At 48.3% G+C, this 23,977-nt stretch overlaps 1 protein-coding gene and 1 long non-coding RNA gene across 2 annotated transcripts; both read right to left on the minus strand.

Moving 5' to 3' along the window:
* Positions 1 to 6,822: 6,822 nt before the first annotated feature.
* On the minus strand, positions 6,823 to 8,340 carry CCL19 (C-C motif chemokine ligand 19). The gene is made up of 3 exons (XM_081517621.1): positions 8,275 to 8,340; positions 7,210 to 7,336; positions 6,823 to 6,982 (listed from the first exon to the last, which is right to left on the minus strand). Exons 1-3 carry the CDS (start codon positions 8,333 to 8,335, stop codon positions 6,823 to 6,825), a joined length of 348 nt encoding a protein of 115 aa, XP_081373747.1. The 5' UTR covers positions 8,336 to 8,340.
* A 3,426-nt stretch (positions 8,341 to 11,766) lies between these two features.
* Positions 11,767 to 23,977, minus strand: LOC145517576 (uncharacterized). The gene is made up of 2 exons (XR_014062166.1): positions 23,584 to 23,977; positions 11,767 to 15,564 (listed from the first exon to the last, which is right to left on the minus strand). It is a non-coding gene; the product is annotated as an uncharacterized LOC145517576 (long non-coding RNA).

Below are 23,977 nucleotides of genomic sequence, written 5' to 3' on the forward strand. Positions count from 1 at the left end.
TGGGGTGCCGTTGCCTTGAGAGAGGGTCTTTAAGGAGTAATTTAGGTTAAATGGAATCATAAGGGTAGGGCTCTAGTCTTATAGGACTGTGGCCTTCAAAGAAGAGGAGGAAAGAGAGAGATCTCTGCCCTGTGATGACATAGTTAGAAGGTGGGCATTGCACGCAAGGAAGAGAGCTCCCAAGAGAAACCTACCATGCTGGCACCTTGATATTGAATGTCTAACCTCCAAAATGGTGAGAGAATAAATGTTGTTTAAGCCATTTAGTTCATGGTATTTTATTATGGTAGCCCAAGCTAAGACAGATGTGGTAATTGCCAAGGCTCTGAAGAGTCCATCTTAGGGGATCAGTGAATCTTTTTGGTTGTATAGACAAAAGTGATCTTACATTAGATGATACTCTTAAAATGTTAAGTCTAGGGTTTGGGAAGAAGGAGGCATGTTGATGTTGGACAGCCATAGGATGAACTATCGAGGTATTTATCTTTTTTCTTTTCCTCTGCCCACAATCTTAACCCCTTTGTATGTTTGAGGGATTTCCTATTATATTAGTCTCAGTTATCAACAGAGCTTATCTTCCATTGTAGAATCCCCAAAAGATTACATTAGGCTCCCTGAAGCCCAAGACAGTATGTCTTGCTTGCTGTTGTACCACCAGCACCTAGAACAGTGCCTGGTATGAATAAATATTCTGAGTTCCAGACAGTGATGTGGCATCACTTTAGACATAAGGGTTCGCCAGGGCTGGGACTCTATGTTATGGCAGGCTTTAAATCACTGGGGACCCTACATTAACAGATACTCTGACCCTAAAGGGATTCATTGATCCCCTCAGGGCTGCCATGCCAGGAGGTGCCATTTACATGGGCTACATGGAAAAATGGTGTCCTTGTAGCAGTACATTGCTGCCATTCTGTCTAACAGGCTGGAGTGTTTCTGACAGGCGTAGTATTTTCCAAGAGGAATGGTGTCCTGATAGTAATGAGGGGACCTTGACATGAATGGGGGTCTTGTCAGCAATGGGGACACCAATAGGTATGGGGTGTCCTGCCATGATTCCTTAATTGATGAAGGGCTTTACAGTGTTGGGCCACTACAGGTAGGAAGGGGTGCCTTCCTCTTGGGGGAGGATCCTTGAAATCATGGTCTGACAGGTATGAGGTTGGCAAGGTGATAGAGGTTTTGATAGTGATGGGTCCAGATTTCCAGTGAGTGCGATTCTGAGATCCAGAACTGTGGGGAGGTGGGGTGGGGTGGGTCCTGTTATCTGACAGGGCAGTGTTGAAGCTGCTAGGGTTATAGCCGTCCTACTTTGGCTGGACTGCTGTGCAGGGCAGCCCACATCTTCTGCTTCCCCTTTGAGCCATGGAAGACTCAATGGTCCTAGGTATAGAAGTGGGGTGGGAAGTCTGACTTCCCCATGTACTCTCATCCTCAGACTCCACCCTCACCCTTGTCCTCCTCCCCATCCTGCCCATGCCTGGCCCCTCAGGAGATGGAAGTAGCCGTAAGAGTGGCTCCTTCAGGAGTCTGATCCCACCCTTGCAGCCCCCAGATGCTTTGCCCTGCAGGGGTTCCAGCCAGACTGGATCAGAAGCCCCCGAGAGGCCTACTCTTCCAGAAGTCCCACCCACCAAACCACTAGATAGGCTCGTATCCCTGCCCTCTGAGTCCCAGCCCTGCCCTCCATTCCCCCTTTCATTTCAACGTTGCCAGGTCCTGGCCTCTGCTACTCCCCTGGGAATGGAGGTAAGAAGGTGGGCATAGTTGTAGCCCAAGCCCCTTCTCCACTCTCCACTCTTGGGGAAACTGAGGCCTGAGCAGACCTGGAGAACCTGTGCCCACTTTCTCCTGGATGCTCAGGGGAGGCAGGCTCCCCTTCTGCTGGAGAGGTCGGCCCAGGAGGCCTCCAAGGGGCATATCTGTGTCTGAGCTCAAGCACTAGGATCCTGCCCAAGGTCTCCAGCTTCTTCTCTCCTTTTTTAAATAAAATATTTAATTATTTGGCTGTGCCAAGTCTTAGTTGCAGCACCCAGGATCTTTAGTTGTGACCTGCAAATTCAGTTGTGGCATGTGGAATTGAGTTCCCTGACCAGCGATCAAACATGGGCCCCCTGCATTGGGAGCATGGTCTTAGCGACAGGACCAGCTACTTCTTTTGTGTTTTCCCAGCTCTTCCTAGGAAGCCAAGCCTTTCCACCCAATCTGGCCATCCCAGCTGCCAGCCCTCAGCTCAAGTGCTACCCACCAGGCAGACTTGGACTGCAGTCTTAGCTTTACTACTCACTAGTCGAGTGGACTCGAGAGCTCATTCTACCTCTCTGTGCCTCAGTCTCCTCATACATAGAAAGGGATGAGTGATCTCACCTCACAGGGTTGTTTGAGGATGCAGTGATAATGTACATAAAGGACTCAGCTTGGAGTCTGGCCCAAAGCCAGCCCTCAAAGCAGTGGCTTTCATGTTCTCTGAGGGCCCCTTCCTCAGACCTGCCCCTGCTGTATTATTTCCCATTTTTTACTTAGCTGGTGGGTTACCTCAGCGAGGTGGTATGTCTGGTAGCAAAGAGTACAGATTCTGGAGCTGAACTTTCCAGCTGAGATCCCGCAGCTCTGCCACTTTACTGGCTGTGCAGCATGGATAAGTTACTTAATCTCTGCACCTCAGTTCCCTCAGCTACAAATTAAGAAGGATACTAGCACCTAAAGAGCAGTGTCCAGTACTTAGTAAGCACTGGGGGTGGTTTAGGTAGTACTACCAAGCCAAGTCCTCCCATGTGGACAAAGAAAGTCTCAGGGGCCATCAAGAAAGTTTTCTGACCAGAAAAGTGCCTGTTTATTACTGCAGAGGGGCTCTTGGAGGAAACTCCCCACTTGGGAGTCTTGCTCCCCAGTGAAGCTCTTATTTCCAAGGTTTTCTGTCTGTTTCTGAGTTTCCCGGACGCCAGAGAAGGAGTTATGTGGTGGGGGCTTGCCGAGAAATTGAACACGAGATGTTGAAAATCTGATCAAAACCGTATGGAGCTGGCTCTGAGCAAACACTTAGCCATGTAACAGAGACAGCCCTGCTGTCTGGAGAACTGGATGTGCTCCAGGTGTGAGTGGTGGTGGGGTAATCGTGGGAAAGGGTCAGGTTCAGTTCTATGTTAGATAATCAGTTGTGCGCTAGGCCTTGTTCTGTGCCAGGCCCTGGGCAGAACAGTGTTGGCAATGGAGATGGACAGGCCCAGTCCTCTTCACTGGTAACTGTTTCATGGAGGGTTTTTTTTTTTTTATTTTTGTGGGTGTTCTCAGCTTGTGCAGTCTGAGTTCCCATCAGGGATTGAACTGGGGTTCCAGCAGTGAAAGAGCCAAGTCCTAACCCCTGGATTGCCAGGGAATTCCCCTGTGGACAGGAAGCTTTTTGTCTACCATATTCACCGTTTGTTTTTGTTGTTCAGTTACTCAGTTGTGTCTGACTCTTGGCGACCCCATGGACTGCAGCACACCAGGCTCCCTTGTCCTTCACTGTCTCCTGGAGTTTGCCCAAACTCATGTCCATTGAGTTGATGATGCCATCCAACCATCTCATCCTCTGTCGCCCTCTTCTCCTGCCCTCAGTCTTTCCCAGCATCAGATTCTTTCCCATACCCTTCTCCTCCATATTCACCATAGAGGTGGATTAAAAGGCTGGGAGCCCCCTGAGCAAGGATGTCAGGTCCCTTTAGGGAGATGCAGGCTGCTGGGACCACAGGCCTTCAGGTAGGGAGCTGCCACTCAGCTGCTGGCCTTAAACCCATAGCAAATATCATGTGCCTGAGAGAGGAAGGTGTCCACTTAGAGGCAGGCAGCAGGCTCCCATATCCTGGTAAGGGAGCTAGAAGTCCACCCCGTCCCTCAGAGAGAGAGCTGGCAGCTTCATCACTGTCATGCAGGCAGATCGGCAGCTGGCCTACCAGAACTTGGGAGAAATAAAGTCTCAGCACTTGTCAGTGAATCATAGTGAAATAAGACAGGTATTGATTAGATGAAATCAGATGCTGAGAATGTTTAAGTGGGTCTGGACAAGTCACAGACTGCTGGGCTAAGCCCTCCTGTGTCTGGCAGGGAGATAAGGGAAGAAGCCTCAGTGCCCAGGAGGGTTGGTAGCTAGGGATGGGGAAAAGAGGGAGGGAGAAAGCCAGGAGGGAGGGCACTGGCTGGAGGAGAGCTGGGAGGGCTTGGGCTTCCTGGAAATTCTTCCCCCTCCAGGTCTCCAGGGTCCAGCAGGGGGCTATTCAAGTCACTTCACCAGCTCCTGGGTCGGTTTCTCTCTTCCTGAACCTCAGCTTCATTCCTAGAGGGTGGTCCCTGTGTCCCCGGGGAAATGGGGACCTTTCTGAATGTGCATGACTTTGGGGGAGCCTGTGAGTGTTAGGAGGGTGGGTCAGCCTAAGACTCAAATAGTTAGGAATTAAGTCTTTTTTTGGAGTGACTCTTAAAAATTCAGCACCCCTCCCTGCCGCCCATACATGACAGATATGGGGAGGAAGACTTTGGAGGGGGAAGTGCAGGAAAGGACTTGCCCAGATTTGCACAGTGAGGGGCAGAAACAGGACTGGGGAGTCGTGACCTGTTCCTGTGTCCCCTCCCCCTACAGTGGCAGTATCAGGGAGGTGGTGTGTTTGGGGGGCTCTGTCCTGGTAACACCTCCTCAGCACTCCTGCCCTTGCCTTCTCTTCTCCATCTGTTTATTTTCTCAAGCCTCCAGAAGGAGAGTTTGTATCTGCCCCTGTGGCAGACTGAACTCCGCTTTGCTTCACTGGGAACTGAGGATGTGCGGGGATGTGCCCGGCTCCCACCTGTGTTTGTTCTCTGCCTGCTGTGGTGCAGGGCACAGGTCCAAAGGGATCTCTGGGGCTTCATGGTTGGCTGACTTAATGGATGGGTTACTGGATGGATGAGTTGGCGGGGAATGGGTGGATGGATGGGTGGAGTTCTAATGGACGCAGAGACAGCTAGATGGATGGGTGCGTGGATGCATGAATGGATGGGTAGTTTCCCGCAGGTAGCAGAGCCACGTTTCCTGGCTATACCAGTTGTTCTTGCAAACTATCCCCTTTCCACCCACTCTTGTGACTCTGAGGTTTCTTCAGGTTTTGAACACCCACTCTTAGGAGCAGAGGGGAGAAAGAAGCTGCTGTGCTCTCAGTCCCGTGAGGAGGGCTGGCACAACCCCCTCACCTCTGCCTCCCTCTCCTGTATGCCCAGGCCTACCCAGGTGTGCTTTGATTACCAGATGAGATATATGGTATGGTGGTGGCCTCTGTTCCCAGACGAGGATGCTCCGTGTGGTGTACTAGCTGTCATTCTCAACCCCAAGAGCACAGACTTGCTGCTCCCTGCCAGACAAGCCCTTAAGGGCCATAGTTGGGAGACCAGCCAGCCTCCCCAGGGGACTTCCCAAGCATGAGGAGGTCATTCCTCCCAGAGAAGCCTTGTGGGATGTTCTAAGAGTCAAGGGCTTTCATCTCCCAGAGCTGAGACTCCTTCCCTGCAACTCCACTAGTCTCAGTCCCTGGAGCCCATGTGGCTATGAAGTGGTGGTGGGTGCCCCCAAGCTGAATCTCCCCAGCTCTGTGACTGCTTCTTCTTCTTCCCTCTCCCACTCTGACCTCTGACTCCTAGGTCTGCATGCCAGTATCCCTGAGAAACAGGGCCCCAGTATTGCCACATGGACCCAGGTGGGGCTAGAACTGGGTTAGACTGAGTGGGTGACAGAGGAGCCTGGTTGTGAATAGAGATTCTATCTGGACCGATGGGCCCTCACCCCTGGCTGCTGAGCCTTTTCTTACATATTTATCTGTTCTCCAGACAAATATTTATTGACTGATTACCTTGTGCCAAGCAGCGTGCTGGACTCCAGGGAGACAATGGAAACCAAAATAGACGTGATACCTGTTCAGGAAGGCTGACAAACTAGCAATTATAACTCAGCATCTTGAGTGCTGCAAGAGGAGAGGAGCAGAGGGCCCTGGGAACTTGGGAGGGAGGGCGGCTTCCTAACCCTGTGTGGAGGAGTCAGGGAAGGCTTCCTGGAGGAGGAGTCATCCAGACCCAGATGGGAAGCCAGGCAGGCAGAAGAGAGAGAAGAGTGTTCCAGAGAGTGAGAATGGTGTGGGTGGATGGGTCCTCCCCCACCAACCCCCCACTGCCGGCAATAGAGTTGGGCCCCTGCCCCTCCCCTAGCCATGAGAGCTTGTTCCCAACCACTCCTTTCCCTGCCCCCAGCAACACCAGATCCCTGAGAGACCTGGATGCTTGAGCACTCGTCCTGGAGAGCAAAGACTCGGAGGCCTGAGAGAATTTTGGGTCGCTCAGGGAACCAACACAGGTTTAGTGTTGCTGAGCCTTGGAGTGTGACAGGGCTGTGAGGAGAGAGGAGGTGGGGCCTGATCATGGGAGCTGATCCTAAGAACACAGGGTGTTAGGCAGAACTTGCTCAGGCTGCAGAGTGGAAACTAATCCTGCCATTCTCTCTCTCCTTTCCTATCACAGTCCTCCCCGCAGACAGCAAACACACGGCAGACAGACAGACTCGTAGGGACCAGCTGGGCTTTATTGGAAACATTGCAATCTTTACCACACACATCCTTGCTCACACTCACACTCACAATGACACTCCTGCCCTGCTGCAGCCAGGTCAGGTCTGATGCAGGAGGGCAGGGGGCCTGGTCTCTCCCTTCTGGTCCTTGGTTCCTCGGGGCTTCAGTGATTCACATTCTGTCTCCCGAACACAGGGCTCTCTCTGGTCTGTCATAGGGCAACTACTGGAACATTTCTCTGGGGGAGGAAGGAGAGGCAAGGTCACGGACTGGGGTCTTGGGCAGGGGCTTGGAGGGAGGAGGCAGGGCTGGGGAGGGTCAGGCTTGCCCTGGCAGAGGTCTTCTTCAGTCTCCGGATGATGCGGTCCACCCATGGCTTGTCTGGGGGTGCACAGAGCTCGTGGCCTCTCTGTGTGGTGAACCTGGAGACAAAGGTCAGAGGTCAGAGAAAACAGAGCCCTGGAACCCAGTTTCCAAGCAGACCCAGGTGGGAAGGGCAACGACTGGGGACCACAACTGGGAACCTGTTTCAGGGACTTCTTTATAAGGGTTGAGCTTGGCAAGGAGAAGAGAGAAAAGGAGGTAAGGGTGGGTTTCACCAGGGGCAGATGGGGGAGGTGAGGCCAGACAGGCTCCTCCTAAAACTCACACGACAGCAGGCAGCCTGCAGCCATCCTTGAGGAGCAGATAGCGGTAGGCTCGCACCAGGAATACAGGGATGGGGCGCTGGGTCACAGACAGGCAGCAGTCTTCAGCGTCGTTGGCACCTCCCAGAGCTAGGGTGAGATTAGTGTCAAGATACAGGGATCCTGAGGAGGGGAGGTTACAGCCCTCACTGGTGTTAAGGACATCTGTCTGGGTGTGGCGGCAGCTAGACCAGATGAATCCTCATCCAGTATGCACCAATATGGCCCTGCATGTTAAGTTGCTTCAGTCGTGTTCGACTATTTGCGACCCCATGGACTGTAGCCCACCAGGCTCCTTGTCAGTAGAATTTTCCCGGCAAGAGTACTGGAGTGGGTTGCCATGCCCTTCTCCAGGGGATCTTCCTGACCCAGAGATCGAACCCATGTCTCTTATGTCTCCTGCATTGGCATGTGGGTTCTTTACCACTAGCGCCACCTGTGGTTGCTAAATAAATTGAAGCGCTATTTGCCAACAACTGCTGTTCTGAGCCCCACAGATGACTTCTGCTACCTGGATCACCCCAACTTCTCTCTCAAGTCCTTTTAACTTCCCCACGGGCAGTTAAGATGGAGAATTCATGCTGGTCACAGTGGCCGTGGGGGGATGAATGTGGGGTGGGGAACAGGCTGGGGGTAGGGTAGCAGCAGGAAGCTGACATTAGCAGAACTTAGGAATTGTTAAAATTTTTTATCATTAGCCCTGGCTCAGCGTCTCCCATTCTCCCCGCCGTAAGCAAATATAGACTGTTCTCTCCTGCCTGGGAAACTGAGGCAGCAGGCAATAGAGCCTGCAGAGAAAGGGGAGTCATAGGCTCCGGATACACCAAGAGACAGGCACACACTGGAATCTGGGGGCTCAGGTACACTCCCAGTTGCAGGTACAGGGAGCCGCCAGGTTCACTGAAACAGGCAACCCTGACTCACAGGATCCCTCACATCCATCGGCAAGCAGTCTGAGCTCTAGACACCCCGCTCCTCGCCGCCATCAACCCCGCCCCCGCCCCTGCCAAGCCTCCCCTCAGTCTTACCAGGGGAGACCCAGAGGATCAGCAGGCTGACGGCCAGCAGTGAGGCTGTCTGGAATGCCATGGAGAGTGAGCAGAGGGTGACTGCCGGCGAGCTGTGAGCCAGTGAATTGGGCAGAGTCCCCGTGAAGTAAAGGCTCAGATGGCAAGTGCAGGGTGTGAAGGGATCTGGGAACGTGAGTGTGGCACCCAGAGGAAGCTGGGGCCGCCTTCTATTTATGGCCCGGAACTTTCACTTTCCCCACTCAGAAATCCCCTCCAAGTCCCGTCTGTGGATTCCCCTCTGGCCCCCTCTATCTAATGGAACCTGACCCTGCCCCCCTTTCTTCTCTCTGTTTTCCTTGGCTTCAGCTCTAACAACCTACTAAGCAGGCTGCAGTCTGGCCGAGAGCAGGGGACCTTGTGCTGTCAGCTTGAGAGAGAGAGAGAGAGAGAGAGAGCTCATATTGTCACCTCTCTGGTGGCATTTGCATCATCGGCCACTGGACTGGCCTCCAGAAGTGATGCTTAGTTTCACGGGACCAGGGTGAGGAGGCGTGCCCCCTTCCCTGGGTTCATGCCTTTTCCTCACTCTTTTCTCTGTGGTTCTTGTCTCTGGTGCTGGTGGTGGTTCAGAAGCCCCCCTGGTGCCCTCAGAACAACCGTGGAGCGGGGAGAGCCTCCCCAGGTCATCACAGTGCCTGCCCATCTGTCATCTAGGGACCCGTCTCTCCCTTGGGACAAGAGAGTTGAGAAGGAATGTTCCTTGGAAGGAGGCCCAGCACCCCTTCCCACATCTCAGGCCCTAGGGATTCAACCTCCTGACTCAGCAAGCACTGCCCCTTTGTCTAGTTACCATTTTCATGTGCTCAACACCTGGGTTAACAGAACAGCTGGACAGAGCCTGGCCTGGCAGAGCCCCCTTCAGCTTTCCCTTCCTCTGGATCCTGGGAACCAAGAGGGGATTTTTAAGGAGAGGGGGCTGGCCAGCTCATATTCACACAAATCCCCAAATTTCAAGGAATAGACTGATGAGGAAGGGGACAAGTGATTTCCCATCCTTAGGAAAGAGACCAGAGATAGACCAGAAAAGAAGGCCTCAAAAGAGAAGTTAATATGTGGGACACCCATTCAACCATCCCTATCCAAGTCCTGGACTCTCTTTTGGATGGGGGAGTGTTTCCCTCACAAGTTTCCGACTTATTTTTCTTCCTACACTTGATCTTAGCCAAAAGGCTGCAAAGCGATCTTATTTTTCTTTTTATCCATTAATAATAAAGTAGTAATAGTATTTCTGATTGTTTACTGTATGTTAGATTTCATACTGAGGAGCTTACCACTATTACCTTGCTTAACTTTCCCAACAAAACTAGGAAGTAGCTATATTATCACATTATTATCGCCTTTAAAAACACATAAAGAATGAGGCTCAAAACACAAGGTCACAAGGCAAGTCAGTGTCTTGAACCAGGTATCTTTAAGATTTACACTCTTGAAAAATTATTTATTTATTTTTATTTTTCATTGCACTGGGTCTTCATTGCACACATGTTTTCTCTAGTTGTGGCACAAGGGGGTTTACTCTTCATTGTAGTGTGTGAGCTTCTCATTGCAGTGGCTTCTTTCATTGTGGAGCACAGGTTCTTCAGGAGTTGTGGCACATGGGCTTAGTTGCTCCATGGCATGTGCAGCCTTCCTGGATCAGGGATTGAACCTGTGTCTCCTGCATTGGCAGGTGGATTCTTATCTGCTGTGCCACCAAGGAAGTCCCAGTTTTACGCTCTCTCTCTTTTTTTGAATTAATTTATTATTTATTTGGCTGCACTGGGGTTTTAGTGGTGACACCCAGGAATCTTCAATCTTCGTTGTGGCTTGAGGGATCGTGGCATATGGGATCTAGTTCCCTGATCAGGGATCAAACTTGGGCCCCCTGCATGGGGGGCATGGAGCCTTTGCCTCTGGACCACCAGGGAAGTCCCAAGATTTACACTCTTTCCTCCCATCCCATTCTGCCTGTCTGCCGTTGGTCACAGAGCAGCACAGGGGAGTGAGGCTCTATAGTTTGCATGCCTAGGTTGGGATTTAGATTCCATTACTTGCCAGCTGTGTGACCATGTGAAAAGTGTTTAGTTTCTGTGTCTTAGCATCCTTATCTGTAAAACAGGAATCTTTCTTAGGATTAAATGAGGTAGTCTGAGCAAAACCCTTAGTTTAGAGGCTGGTACACAAGAAACACTCAAAATTAACCATTATTATTATTCTACCCTTTTATTCATATATCTGTCGATTCATCTATCTATCCATTTTTCCGTGGCTCCTTATGGTGGTTCTGATAATTCTCTGTTGTCGCACCCCACTCCAGCCTCCACTCTGCTCTGCTCTGTTCTCTAGAAGGGTGACCTCTACAGACAGTATCACTCAGGATCCCTTATCCTTTAGCTTCTATTTAGGTTTGGTCCATGGCAGGCAGCAGCGGGAGATCAGTGGTAGCAGAGAGAGGTTGGGGTGTGAATTCTCCAAATCCTTCATCTTACTATAGTTTTCAGAGTGAATGATTTACTCTCTGGCAGTTGTTCTCAAAGAGCTGTCTTCCAGCAGCACCAGTGTCACCTGGGAGCTTGTTAGAAATCCAGAGTCTCAGGCCCTACTCCAGATCTACTGGGGTCATTGGTATTTTAATGCACCCTCAGTGACTCTGGAGAAGGCAATGGCAACCCACTCCAGTGTTCTTGCCTGGAGAATCCCAGGGACTGAGGAGCCTGGTGGGCTGCCGTCTATGGGGTCGCACAGAGTCGGACACGACTGAAGCGACTTAGCAGTAGCAGCAGCAGTGACTCTGGGACTTGATGGAGTGTGAGAACCACTGGTCTACAGTTACAGATTATTTTGACTGGCTCCTCTCCATGGGTTTACCTCTAAGATTCCGGAAATGTTTCTTCCTCTGGCCCCTCAGGCCTTGGTGTGATAATGGTTTCTCACTATTGCTAAACCCTGAATGCCTCATCATTTCATGCTGGTTCCTTAATCCCATCTCTTAAATATCCCCTTTATTGAAATCTTTCTGGCTAGATCTTTTTTTTTTTTTTCTGACTGTGCCATCTGTTTCCTGCCAGCATCCTGACTGATACAGTAAATGGTACCAGAATAGATCTCAGGAATAGATTCCCAAAATGGGATCCTGGGATTGGGTTGCTCATATATTTGCTAAGTGCACAAACCTCCTTGCATGATGAGAGAGGATGTGAGTAATCTGCAGCATGAAGGAGCACCACCATCACTTAAGACTACCCCTAAGTGAGGTGTGGGGTGGGGTGTTGATGGAGGGAAAGACATTAGGAGATAAATGCCTCAGTACTTAATTACTATGGCCACAAATGGTGATTTCAAATGGTCATTACATATATTGTTGGATGGTCTGCCTGTTTCTAATTGTGCTGGCACAATTACATAAGGAAAAGAAAAGTTTAAGAACATGAAATTTCAATTCAAGTTATAGGTAGAGATTCAGACAACTACTGTGAAATTCTTTTTTGTTTTAATTGAAGTATAGTTGATTTACAATGTTGTGTTAGTTCCTGGTGTACAGCAAAGTGATTCAGCTCTGCACATGTATACAAAACTGAATCATTTTCATATTCTTTTTCACTATAGATTATTACAAGGTATTGAATGTGGTTTCCTGTGCTGCCCAATGTCTCAAATGATGGAATTTGTAGCAAGCCGTTTTAGGAGACTTGGCATGGTTTGGACATCCTTTGGCCCAATGTCCTGTCTGTTTACAGATTAGCTGTTTGCCTCGTGCCTTGTCCTTCAAGGACTCGGGGTTTGCCATAGGGCTTCCCTGGAGGGCAGTCAGCATCTGGGCATGGCTTGTCTCTTTCCTTGTCTCTCACTTTCCCTTTCCTGGGCCTTGGCCTCCCTCTCCTGTTCTGTTATAAAAGGTATTGGTGGCTTTCTGGACCATTTCATCTAAAGAGGCAACAGGGTACTGCTGCTGTAGCTGTTGTAACTTTATCCTGATGTCTGATGCACATTGGGACGGGAATTTGTCCTTTAAAATCACCTGTCCCTTGTAAGAGTCTAAGTCCAGATTGGTATACTTTTGGAGGGCTTTTTTGAGACTTTCCAGAAAGGCAATGGGGTTCTCATTGGACTCCTGAGTTATTGCTGGGACCAGGCACAGTTCCACAACTAATAGGCTTCCTTCTATTTCCGTGGGTGGTCTTCCTTAGGAGTGAGTCTTTCTGAAGCCTATCCTACCCAGTATTATTGCAACCTGAGAGCTGGGTGTCCCTGGGTCAGAGTGCAGATCCCTGGGCAGGTTGAGGTGGGACAACCTCCTGGAGATTGAATCCCTGGGCAGGTTGAGGCATGTCAACCTCCTGGGTCCCTGGGCTGGTGGATCCCCGAGCAGGGTGAGGTGTGACAACCTCCTGGGGACCCTAGGCAGGTTGACCTTCTGGGACCCCAGGCTGAATTGGGCATCTCCAAGGTCTCCAGCATGACTAGTGCTGGGTAGGATTAAGGGGTTGTAATCTTAACTCATTGCCAGTTTGTCCACATGGATGGGAATAGATACCATGATGTAAGGCAATCAAAGCATGTGCCTGAGACTGGGAACCTGGCAAAATAGCCACAAGTCTTATCCTCTTATTGCTCTGAGGGATTGTAAGTCACTGATTTCCTCTGCTAGTCCTCCATAAGAGCAGTTTAGGGTGTCTCCAATGGTAAACATTTCATTGTCATAGACCCACTCTAGGTAATAACAGAAGTAATGACAAAGGAGTAGGTTATCTGGTCCTGTTAGGGGCGTTAAGAGTGCTTTAATAATAAGCTGGGTGGAGTGATATTGCCTACAGAGGGGGTAGAGTTAGTAAGTTGCTTAAGAACAAATTGATAAGAGGCAACAGACCAGATGTTCCATAAAAGTGGAGTGGAGATTTGATCCGGGGGTATGTTTGTAACTTTAGGAGAAGGGTGGTAAGGGTTTGGGCCCAAACGGCCTGAAGACCTAACTCCCAAAGTGGCAAACATTATCCCTGGAAGCCCCATTGTCCTTGAAGGGATGCCACCAGCAGATGGACTCCTGGCAAGCATTGTGTGTCTGTCACCTGCCCTGGCGGGTCCACTGAAAGGTGCTGTTGTTGCACATGTTGTAGGAAACATGGAAGATGAAGGCCTGACTATCTAGAGGGATCGGATATTATACAATATTTTCCTCCCAAGGTCAGCTATTTTCTGGTTGTCCAGCCAGAAGATTGTAGACGCAACACTGGGGGCCCAGACGGGGCTCAAGAAAAGTGCATGAAACAGGACAGAAGGGGGGCGGGGCACAACTTTTGAAAGAATGACATAGCCTAAGAGCATAACATAAACCCATTAACGTTGGGTCCAAGATGGCAGTCAAGTCAAATTCAACTAAACTGGATCTTCAATCTACAAGCTAAATGCCACACCCAGAGGCACTATCAAAAGACCAAGGAGCAGGTGGTTCCCCAATTGTTGGAATGATCCTCCCACTCATTAGCATATGAAATGACTCAGCTTACAAAAACTAACCACACATTTCATGGTCGCCACAACACCCTCGGTGATGGCACACTTTGTGGACTGTGCTTCTCTCTGAATTTGAACAAATCTATCTCTTACCTATCACAATGTCTCTCACTGAATTCTTTCTGCAATGAGACATTAAGAACCTGAGCTTCATTAGGTCCTGAAACCAGGCACCATGGATTTTGGCCGTGTGTGAGTCCCTGCCAGACATGACTGAGTGACTAAGCACAGCACAGAGTCCCTGCCACGTGGGTTTGAATCCCAATTTTAGGTAAACAGTTTCAAACACAGTTTTCAGAAGTAGAAAGCTAATGGCCTGCCCAATACTTTGTAAACAGTGGCACAGATGGAGAGAGGAGCTGAAGGATGGGAGGAAAAAGCAGTGGGAAAAACATGCTGAGGAACCCCTTTCATAACTTGCTGGAAAAACTGCTAAATGCCTGACCTGTGCCCACAATTTTCATTGGCTTTATCCTTGGCACAAAGGAGATTAAGGACAGAAGAATCCTCATCCGCTTGGGCAACAGCTACTAGGGCACAGAGAATAGTGGAGCCTTTGGGACACACTGGGGAGTAGCCCCTGCCAGAGTCCCTCAATTGCACTCACTGCCACTAGCCTGTTAGCAGGGGCTTCGAGGAAACAAGAAATGAGAAATCGTAAAAGAATTAAGATTTTGTTAGCCATATGTCCTTCCAGCCATAGGGGTGAGGGCCTCCTACTTTAACTAGAGGTCTTCTGGGATCTGAGACTGAGCTGTGCAAGCTTTCTGCCAAGTTTGTTTTTTTGTTGTTTTGGTTTCCAGCACACTAGGCTACTTGTTACGTCCACTGCACTGGGTTTCCTTTGAGTTCAGTTTCCACCACGTGAGTTTTGCCAAGTTGGGCTTCTGCTGTGCTTGGTCTCCGCCTAGCTGGGGCTGAGCTGAGGTTGTTTCAGCCAGGTTAAATCTGAGTCACGGCACCAGATATGTCGGGGGAGCATGTAATTTCCTCAGTTCCATCTTGCAGCAGCAAAGATTTGAAATGGCAGACCAGTGTTACAGCTCAGTTACAGCTCAGAGTTTTATTCAGCAAGCAAAGGAAAGTACACCCTCGAGGCGTGAGGACAGGCCGATGGGAAAGGAGGGGTCTCAGTCCGGCTTGGCTCCCTCTTTTTATATGTTTTGTCTCCTCCCACCTATAGCCTGCCCTATGCAAATTGGGCTAGCCAAGAAGGGGGCGTGTTTGTTTCACTGGAACTTCGCACTCAGAAAAACGTGGATTTTCTTTTGTTACATTTTCATGGGCTTTTCCCTTTCTTTGTCTTTTAGCCATTGTTATTTTGGACTCCTTTTTCCTATTCTAACTACCTAATAGCTCCAAGGACAAAAGCATATTCACTGAAGAAGCTGTAAGAACTTGTCAACTGTATTGGGAGAATCCTGGGGACCAGTGAGGACAAATTTATTGATATGGATGCCCTTATCCAGGATTTGGGTATCACTGTATTAGCCGAGCACTTGGGAATGGTGTTAATAATCTATTGGGTTGGTTACTGGAAGCCTGGACTCAACAGTGGCCTATGATCATGAGGTTGAGATACTAGAACCTCACTGACATATTGTAGAATAGTCTTCCTCAAACTGTGATGTGCAGACGACTCACCGGGGGATCTTATTAAACTGCAGATTTTGCTTCAATAGTTCTGGATGAAGTCCATGATGTTCTGTTTCTAACAAGCTTCTAAGTGATGCTGATACTGCTGGTCCTCAGGATATACTTTGAGTAGCAAAAGAGAGGAAAGAGTGCAAAGATTAGAGAGACGAGAATGTTCGAGGGCTCCTCTTTTTAAAAATTAATTAACCTATTTTAATTGGAGGATAATTACTTTACAATATTGTGATGGCTTTTGCCATGCATCAACATGAATCAGCCATGGGTGCACATGTGTCCCCCATCCTGAACCCCCCTCCCACCTCCCTCCCCACCTCATCCCTCTTGGTTGTCCCAGAGCACCGGCTTTGAGTGCACTGCTTCATGCATTGAACTTGCACTGGTCAACTATTTTACATATGGTAATACACATGCTTCAATGCTATTCTCTCAAGTCATCCTACCCTTGCCTTCTCCCACATAGTCCAAAAGTCTGTTGTTTACATCTGTGTCTCTTTTGCTGCCTTGCATATATTGCATATATGATCATTGTTAGCATCTTTCTAACTTCCATATATATGTGTTAATATACTGTATTGGTGTTTCTCTTTCTGGCTTACTTCTCTCTGTATAGTAATAGGCTCCAGTTTCATCCACTTCATTAGAACTGACTCAAATGCATTCCTTTTTATAGCTGAGTAATATTCCATTGTGTATATGTACTGTAACTCTCTTATCCATTTGTCTGCCGATGGACATCTAAGTTGCTTCCATGTCCTAGCTATTATAAAAGGTGCTGCAATGAACATTGCGGTGCATGTGTCTCTTTCAATTCTGGCTTCAGGAGGGCCCCTCTTGTGTGCAACCACTAACTCTGAAGGGCCCAGGAAGACAATTAGTTCTTCAAGGCCATAAGAAAAGCATTGATGATGGGAACACTAACTTTGAAAAGCACTATAGTGGTTTCCTTAGTAGGCAGGAGATGAGGATGAGAGATATTCTCTTAGGATTGGGGAGTCTTATTTTGAGGTTTTAGAAAAAGCAGAGGAACCAGAGATCAAATTGCCAATATCCACTGGATCATCGAAAAAGCAAGAGAGTTTCAGAAAAACATCTATTTCTGCTTTTTTGACTATGCCAAAGCCTTTGACTGTGTGGATCATAATAAACTGTGGAAAATTCTGAAAGAGATGGGAATACCAGATCATCTGACCTGTCTCTTAAGAAACCTGTATGCAGGTCAGGAAGCAACAGTTAGAACTGGACATGGAACAACAGACTAGTTCCAAATAGGAAAAGGAGTACGTCAAGGCTGTATATTGTCACCCTGCTTATTTAACTTATATGCAGAGTACATCATGAGAAATGCTGGGCTGGAAGAAACACAAGCTGGAATCAAGATTGCCGGGAGAAATATCAATAACCTCAGATATGCAGATGACATCACCCTTATGGCAGAAAGTGAAGAAGAACTAGAGAGCCTCTTGATGAAAGTGAAAGAAGAGAGTGAAAAAGTTGGCTTAAAGCTCAACGTTCAGAAAACTAAGATCATGGCATCTGGTCCCATCACGTCATCGGAAATAGATGGGGAAACAGTGGAAACAGTGTCAGACTTTATTTTTTGGGGCTCCAGAATCACTGCTGATGGTGATTGCAGCCATGAAATTTAAAGATGCTTACTCCTTGGAAGGAAGGTTATGGCCAACCTAGATAGCATATTTAAAAGCAGAGACATTACTTTGCCAACAAAAGTCCATCTAGTCAAGGCTATGGTTTTTCCAGTGGTCATGTATGGATGTAAGAGTTGGACGGTGAAGAAAGCTGAGCGCTGCAGAATTGATGCTTTTGAACTGTGGTGTTGGAGAAGACTCTTGAGAGTCCCTTGGACTGCAAGGAGATCCAATCAATCCATCCTAAAGGAGATCAGTCCTGGGTGTTCATTGGAAGGACTGATGTTGAAGCTGAAACTCCAATACTTTTGCCATCTCATGCGAAGAGTTGACTCATTGGAAAAGACCCTAATGCTGGGAAGGATTGGGGGCAGGAGGAGAAGGCGACGACAGAGGATGAGATGGTTGGATGGCATCACCGACTCGACGGACATGGGTTTGGGTAAACTCCGGGAGTTGGTGATGGACAGGGAGGCCTGGCATGCTGCAATTCATGGGGTCGCAAAGAGTCGGACACAACTGAGCGACTGAACTGAACTGATTTTGAGGAGAAGGATGGAATCCTTGAGTGGTAGAGTCCAGATGCTCACCTTCTGAGCAATAAGATCAATGAAATTACTAAATAAGCTGCATGTGTGTGTGTGGTGTGCACGCGTGCATGTGAATGCTTGATCATGTCCAACTCTTTGCCACCCCATAGACTGTAGCCCATCAGCCTCCTCTGTCCATGGAATTTTCCAGGCAAGAATACTGGAGCGGTTTGCCATTTCCTACTCCAGTGGATCTTCCTGACCCAGGGATCTAACCTGTGTCTTTTGCATCATCCTGCATTTGTAGGCAGATTCTTTACCACTAGTGCCACCTGGAAATCCCAAGCTGCAGGGACACCTGTTAATCACTGTGCTTTGAGCATGAGGATCTGTGGTAGCAGTTAATTGATTACAGTGTTCCTCCGAATGAAATAGATGGACAACTTACTGATGTGCTACTTGATTCATATAAGTGTAAAATGTCTAGTCCTGGTAGGGAGAAATCTGATTCAAATTGTAGTGGGGATTTACAGTCTTTTACCCAGTTCCATGACTTAAATCAGCTCCCCAGACCTGAAGCCCTTTGATCGGGTGTTGGGGGGTGAGTGGTGGGAAGGCCTGAGTCTTTTCACAGGTGGACTCTATAGATCTTTCTCAAAATGTGATCCTTGGGCCAGCAGTATTGGCATCATTTTGGAACTTGTCAGAAATACAAATTCTTGGGCTCTGCCCCAACTCCACTGAATCAGAAACTCTGGGAACGGCCTAGCAATCTCTATTTTAACAAGCCTTTCTGATGGTTGTTTTTGACGTATGCTGAAATTTGAGACTCACTGCTCTAAGCCTTCCTTTCCCAGAGAGATCTGTAACCATTTGCCAGAGTGACTATGAATAGGGGAACAGAAAATATTCAAATCTTTGGGTATTGTCTCATGTTAATACGAGTCTTAGAGGCCCCAAACCCCTCTGTGATCCACTAGTCACAATGAGGGTTTATGGAGTTGAGGTGACAGAAGGATCTTGATCCAGGTCCATTTCACAGTGAGTCTGTAAGACTTATCCAGTGGTTATTTCTCTAGTTTGTGTTAGTTTCTCAGTCGTGTCCGACTCTGCTCCTTTGTCCATGGAATTCTCCAGGTAAGAATACCAGAGTGGGTAGCCATTCCCTTCCCCCAGGGGAATCTTCCTGACCCAGGGATCGAACCCAGGTCTTCCACATTGCAGGCAGATTCTTTATCATCTGAGCCATCTGGGAAGCCCTCAGAATGTATAGTGGGGATAAGTACACTTAATGATTAGCAAAGTCTCCTCACTAGTTCCTTGACCATGGAGGGAGGAAAATTATGGCAGGAAGGCCATGTGGGAGTCCTTCGAATGGGGCCTGTCCTACCACATTCCCCACTACAGTAGTAAACTTAAAGCAATGCTTTGTTGCTAGAGAAGGTGCATAGATGAGAGCACTTTCAAAGATTTAAAGAGAATTTGTATTGCCTCCAATTAAAGATACTTTGGCATAATATAGCTAATAAACTAGCATTTGCCTTATTTCTGTACCAGCTACTTAAAGACTGATGAAATCCATTCCTTTCCAACTGTACTGACAGAAATACCCCTGCATTGTTTACCTCAGGGATATGTCAACTTTCCTGCTTTGATTGTCATAAGATAATCTGGGTATCCCAAGGATATCAAAATGGTCCTTTAAACTAGGTTTACTGGTGCATAAGAAATAGCATTTGCCTTAAATGCTTCAGTAAGACCTACTACATATGACAGAGGGAGAGAAAAAATCTTCCAAAACTTCAGGATTCTGCCACATAGGTAAAATTTCTAGGCTATTGGGTGGCTCCGTGGGTAAGGAATCTGCCTATAGTTCCTTACATGGAGACACAAGAGATGCAGGTTTGATCCCTGGGTTGGGAAGATCCCCTGGAGGAGGGCACGGCAATCCACTTTGGTATTCTCACCTGGAAAATCCGATGGACAGAAGAGCCTGGTGGGCTGTAGTCCATGGGGTCGACAGAGTTGGACAGGACTGAAGCGACTGAGCACACAGCATAGCAAGTAGGGAGGAGCTGAGAAACAGTGATCTGGGGAATGTTGCACCTTTCTATGAAGAGGCACAATGCTTAAAGAGAAGCTTGGATTTGGGAGGCAACATCCAGGAGTAATACAGCAAAATTATTTACTGGATATGGCATAAAGCTGGCAGTTTTGACTGAGGCCTAGAGTGAGGAAGGGGTCTGCAGCAGGTCCAGGCTCTGGGGAAATTTGCCTGGCTACTTGAGCCTGGGACTCATAAATCCAATGAATTTTGGATTGTGGCAGAGAAGAGTGCTGTAGGAGCCCCAGTAGGAGGCTTACAGCAAAGACTTAGGGTGTTGGAGCTACCTCAAGTAGATTATTTTCTACTTGAAAATCAGTTTCTGATTTGCCACTGGACCCTGGTCTAAAACTCAGACTATAGTCTAAAACTATAGATCACCCAGTGGCAATACAACCTAGGGTGTTATCTATAGCAAATTGTATAGTTAGACGTGCCTGATAGCATTCTACTGTCAAATGAACACTGTACATTTGAGATCAGGCCTTACAAGTTTCAGAAGGCATGTATAAAACACGGGTGGGTGACTCAGATTCCTACTTGTATTGTTTTCTACCTCTTCATCTGATCACACTTCTGCCTTCACGGCGAAATTTTCTACAAACAGTTACTATAGAGAGAAAATTCTTGGTCTTGATTTTCAGATGAGTCTCTAAGGTATGCTGGCATCAGTCAGAAATAGATGGTTGTTTACCTTCAGGGGTGGCCCTGAAAGACAGCAGTGAAGGGAAGTCCTCTCAGTGGGCAGAATTTCAGGCAGTATACTTAATGTCACTTTGTTGAGAAGGAGCGATGGCCTGAAGTTTGGACCTATACTAACTCATGTACAGTGGCTGCCCACAGTAACCCTGCCTTCACCTCTGTAAATGGACACTTCACTAAATTGTAAAAAATTAAGCCTTTTGAGTCATGCCATTTTTTTCCCACCAAGATCTTGTATGATACAAGAGTATTGTGCTGAGCTGGCATTAAGTTTTCAATTAAATTTTAGTACTCTCTTCCTGGAATTTCTGTTGGGAAAGATCCTGAGAATCAGCAGCAAAATGTGAAATAATGAAACAATAATATACAAGGGATTTATACCACATTCATTCAACAAATATTTATTGAGGGCGTCTTATGTTCCAGAAGCTGTTCTTGGCCGGGGGACACAGCAGTAAACCAGAAAGATTCCTGCGCTTGTGGAGTTTTTATTCTAATGAAGAAAACCGGCAATAAGCCAACAAGAGAAAAACTAGTATGTCAGATGGCAGCAAGTGCTATGAAGAAAAATAAAGAGGGCCAGAGGGATAGGGAGTACTGGGGAGGATGATCACGGAAGTCTTTTCTGATTATGTCTGAGCAGAGGGCTCATCTGAAGAAGGTGAGGGAGAGAGCCATGTGGAGATCTGGGGAAGAAAATAGCAAGTGTGAAGGTCTTGAGGCAAGAGTGTATCTGAGGAATAGAAAGGAGGCCATTGTTATGGGAGGAAAGTGAGCAAAGAGCAGAGTGGTAGGAGATACAGCTGGATAACAACGGGACAGATAGTGGAGGGCTTTGTAGGCTATTGCAGGGTTTCTGTTCTCTGCAGCGCGCTGGGGCAAGCTTTGGAGGGATTTTAACGGTGACATGATCTGGCATGTGTTAAAGGCTCCCTCTGGCTGTCGGATGGAGGATAGACTAAAGTGGTGCAAAGATGGAAGCCTGGAGACCAGGTTGGAGGCAACTGCAATGATCCAGGGAGGACATGAGGTTGCTGTGAGTTGGTGAGAAGTGGTCAGATTCTGGAAATATTTTGAAGTAGAGCCAAAGAGCTCTGCTGAGGGGTTCAGTACAGGATATGCGAGAAAGACAAGAAAATGACAGAGAAAATAGTTTTGGCTTGAGCAACGCGATGGTTGGAGTTATATTTATCAACATGTGAAGAGTTGTAGAGGAGTAGGTTTGTGAAAAGGTCAGACTTGTTTTTTTTTAAACTTTATTGAAATATAGTTGACTTAGAATGTTATGTTAGTTTCAGGTATACAGCTAAGTGATTAGGTTGTACATATATATATGTATATGTATATATTCTTTTCCACTATAGGTTATTACAAGATATTGAATATAGTTCCCTGTGCTATACAGATTCTTGGTGGTTATTTATTTTGTATATAGTAGCATGTGTGTTTTGGGGCTTCCCTGGTGGCTCAGCAGAAAAGAATCTGCCTGCAATGCAAGAGACACAGGAGGCACAGGTTTGATCCCTGGGTCAGGAAGGTCCCCTGGAGGAGGGCATGGCAACCCACTCCAGTATTCTTGCCTGGAGAATCCCATGGACAGAGGAGCCTGGCAGGCTACAGTCCATGGGGTCGCAAAGAGTTGAATACAACAGAACACACCATGACTTAGCTCGCAGATGTGTTTTAATCCCAAGATCCTAATTTAGCCCTCCATCCAGGAGCCTTGCTTTGACTTTTTAAGATGAAGCTGAATTTTGGACATATAAGTGGAGATGTTAAGTAGGTAGTTGGTAGTATGAGTTTAGAGTTCAAGGGAGAGATTCTAGCTGAAGATAAAAATTTGGGAGCATATGCATGGTAGTTAAAACCTTAAGACAATGAGATCATCAAGGGAGTGAGTGTAGACAAAAGGGGTCAAGTTCCAGGGCCTGGAACCCCCTAGCACTGATAGATCAGGGAGATGAAGAGGGATCAAGGAAGGTGACAGCTGTCAGGTGTTGTGATGGTACCCTCTATAACGGCAAAAAGTGAGAGGACACAGGACCTGTGTGTGGAAGGTGTAAGGCACCAACTCCCCAGTCATTGGTTTAAATGATCCAGAGAAGGAGGGGGTGGAGTTGGAGACCAGGGTGGTGGGTTTGGAACAGTGTCTGACCATACACCCTAGAATGTGCTTCGTGCTTCACCTATTTCAGTCTTTTCTCAGCCAAGTGACCTTTGTGGTGATCCTGGTTTAGTGTTAACTCTGGACAAATCTCCCAGCTCAGGGTGGCTCATGCTCTTTCAAGGAGCCCACTCAGCCTTCATGCTCCCTGGTGTGACCAAATCCATGTCCCAGGGGTCACAGATCTTGGGTGGAGGGCACTTTAGTCACTGGGCAAGGGAGAAAGCTGCGGGACCTGGGAAGTCAAATAAGGCCATTACTATGGAGTGGGAGTAGAGGCGGGTAGGGGATTATGGAGAGGAGCTTCATTAGACATTTAATAAATGTTTGTTGAATGGATGAATGTGCATATGTGGCTGAGTGTGACTGGTGTGCCTGTCACGTGTGTGTGTGTGTGTGTGTGTGTGTGTGTGATTCTGTCGCGCTGTGATTCTGTCTCCCCTTCTGGGTGCCCGATGTGTCTCCCTTCCCAGGCCTGCAGAGGGCGCTCCAGCCTGGGAAGGGAGGCTCTGGAGGAAGCGCCGCTGTGGCGGAGGCGTGGGGGGCGCGCCGGCGGGCCGTGGATGCTCTAGCCAGGGAGGGCTGCGGCCGTGACCCGGCGGGCTCCTCAGAGAGATTGGGAAGGGCGTTGGGCCCAAAGTCCGGGGGCCTGGCACGGGCTCTGGTGCTGTCCCCTCTCCAGGCCCTCGCTGGTCCCCGAGGCCAGGGGTCCCGGCGCGCGGTCGGAACGTGCGGAAGGGAGACTCGGGCTGTGCGCGGGACCCGCAGCCCGGGGGACCTTGGGTCAGAGTGCACCTTGGAAGCCCCCCGGGAGGCGGTTACCCCGGGCTGAGCACAGCTGCCGTCTGGCCAAATCTTCGCCACTCGGGCCAGTGAACCCGTGGGTACCGGGCAGGGGAGGCCGGGACGCGTGGGCAGCGGGAGGCTGGTGTTGGTGCGTATTTGTCTCCTCCACCCCAAGTATTCCCGACTTACCCCGAGTCCAGCCGCAGCGTGGAAGACATGGTCATGTTTGTCTTAAAGCTTAAAGGCTGAAGAAAGTTCACTATGTCTCCGGGACTTCCTTCGCAGCATAAATAACCCGCACATAACTGATTCCTTAAACCATGTAATTACTGAACTCAGAAGGATTTCTTTCTTTAACGGAGGTTTTCTGAGCGCCTCTGTGCGGGGCTCAATGCTCGGTGCCGGAGGATGAAGTGCTTCCACTCGGACAAGGGCGGAAAAACGAGTTTGTCCTGCTCCTCAGTGCACACAGGAATTTCTGGCCTAGCATGAGACAATTTGAGGAAAATAATAAAGATAATAATAATAATAAAAAAAATGATCCCAGAAAGATGAAGGAAAAGAGAACAGTTGAATGTGACTC

Source organism: Giraffa tippelskirchi, chromosome 1, assembly GCF_054371585.1.
Source record: "Giraffa tippelskirchi isolate mGirTip1 chromosome 1, T2T-mGirTip1v1.2.pri, whole genome shotgun sequence".
Lineage (NCBI taxonomy): Eukaryota > Metazoa > Chordata > Mammalia > Artiodactyla > Giraffidae > Giraffa > Giraffa tippelskirchi.

Excerpts from the sequence above, each read along its gene's own strand:
- CCL19 (XM_081517621.1), bottom strand. The coding sequence starts at position 8,335 with ATGGCATTCCAGACAGCCTCACTGCTGGCCGTCAGCCTGCTGATCCTC. Across the intron at positions 7,337-8,274 it reads GATCCTCTGGGTCTCCCCTG|CTCTGGGAGGTGCCAACGAC; the intron begins GTAAGACTGAGG and ends ATCTCACCCTAG. Across the intron at positions 6,983-7,209 it reads TGCAGGCTGCCTGCTGTCGT|GTTCACCACACAGAGAGGCC; the intron begins GTGAGTTTTAGG and ends CTTTGTCTCCAG.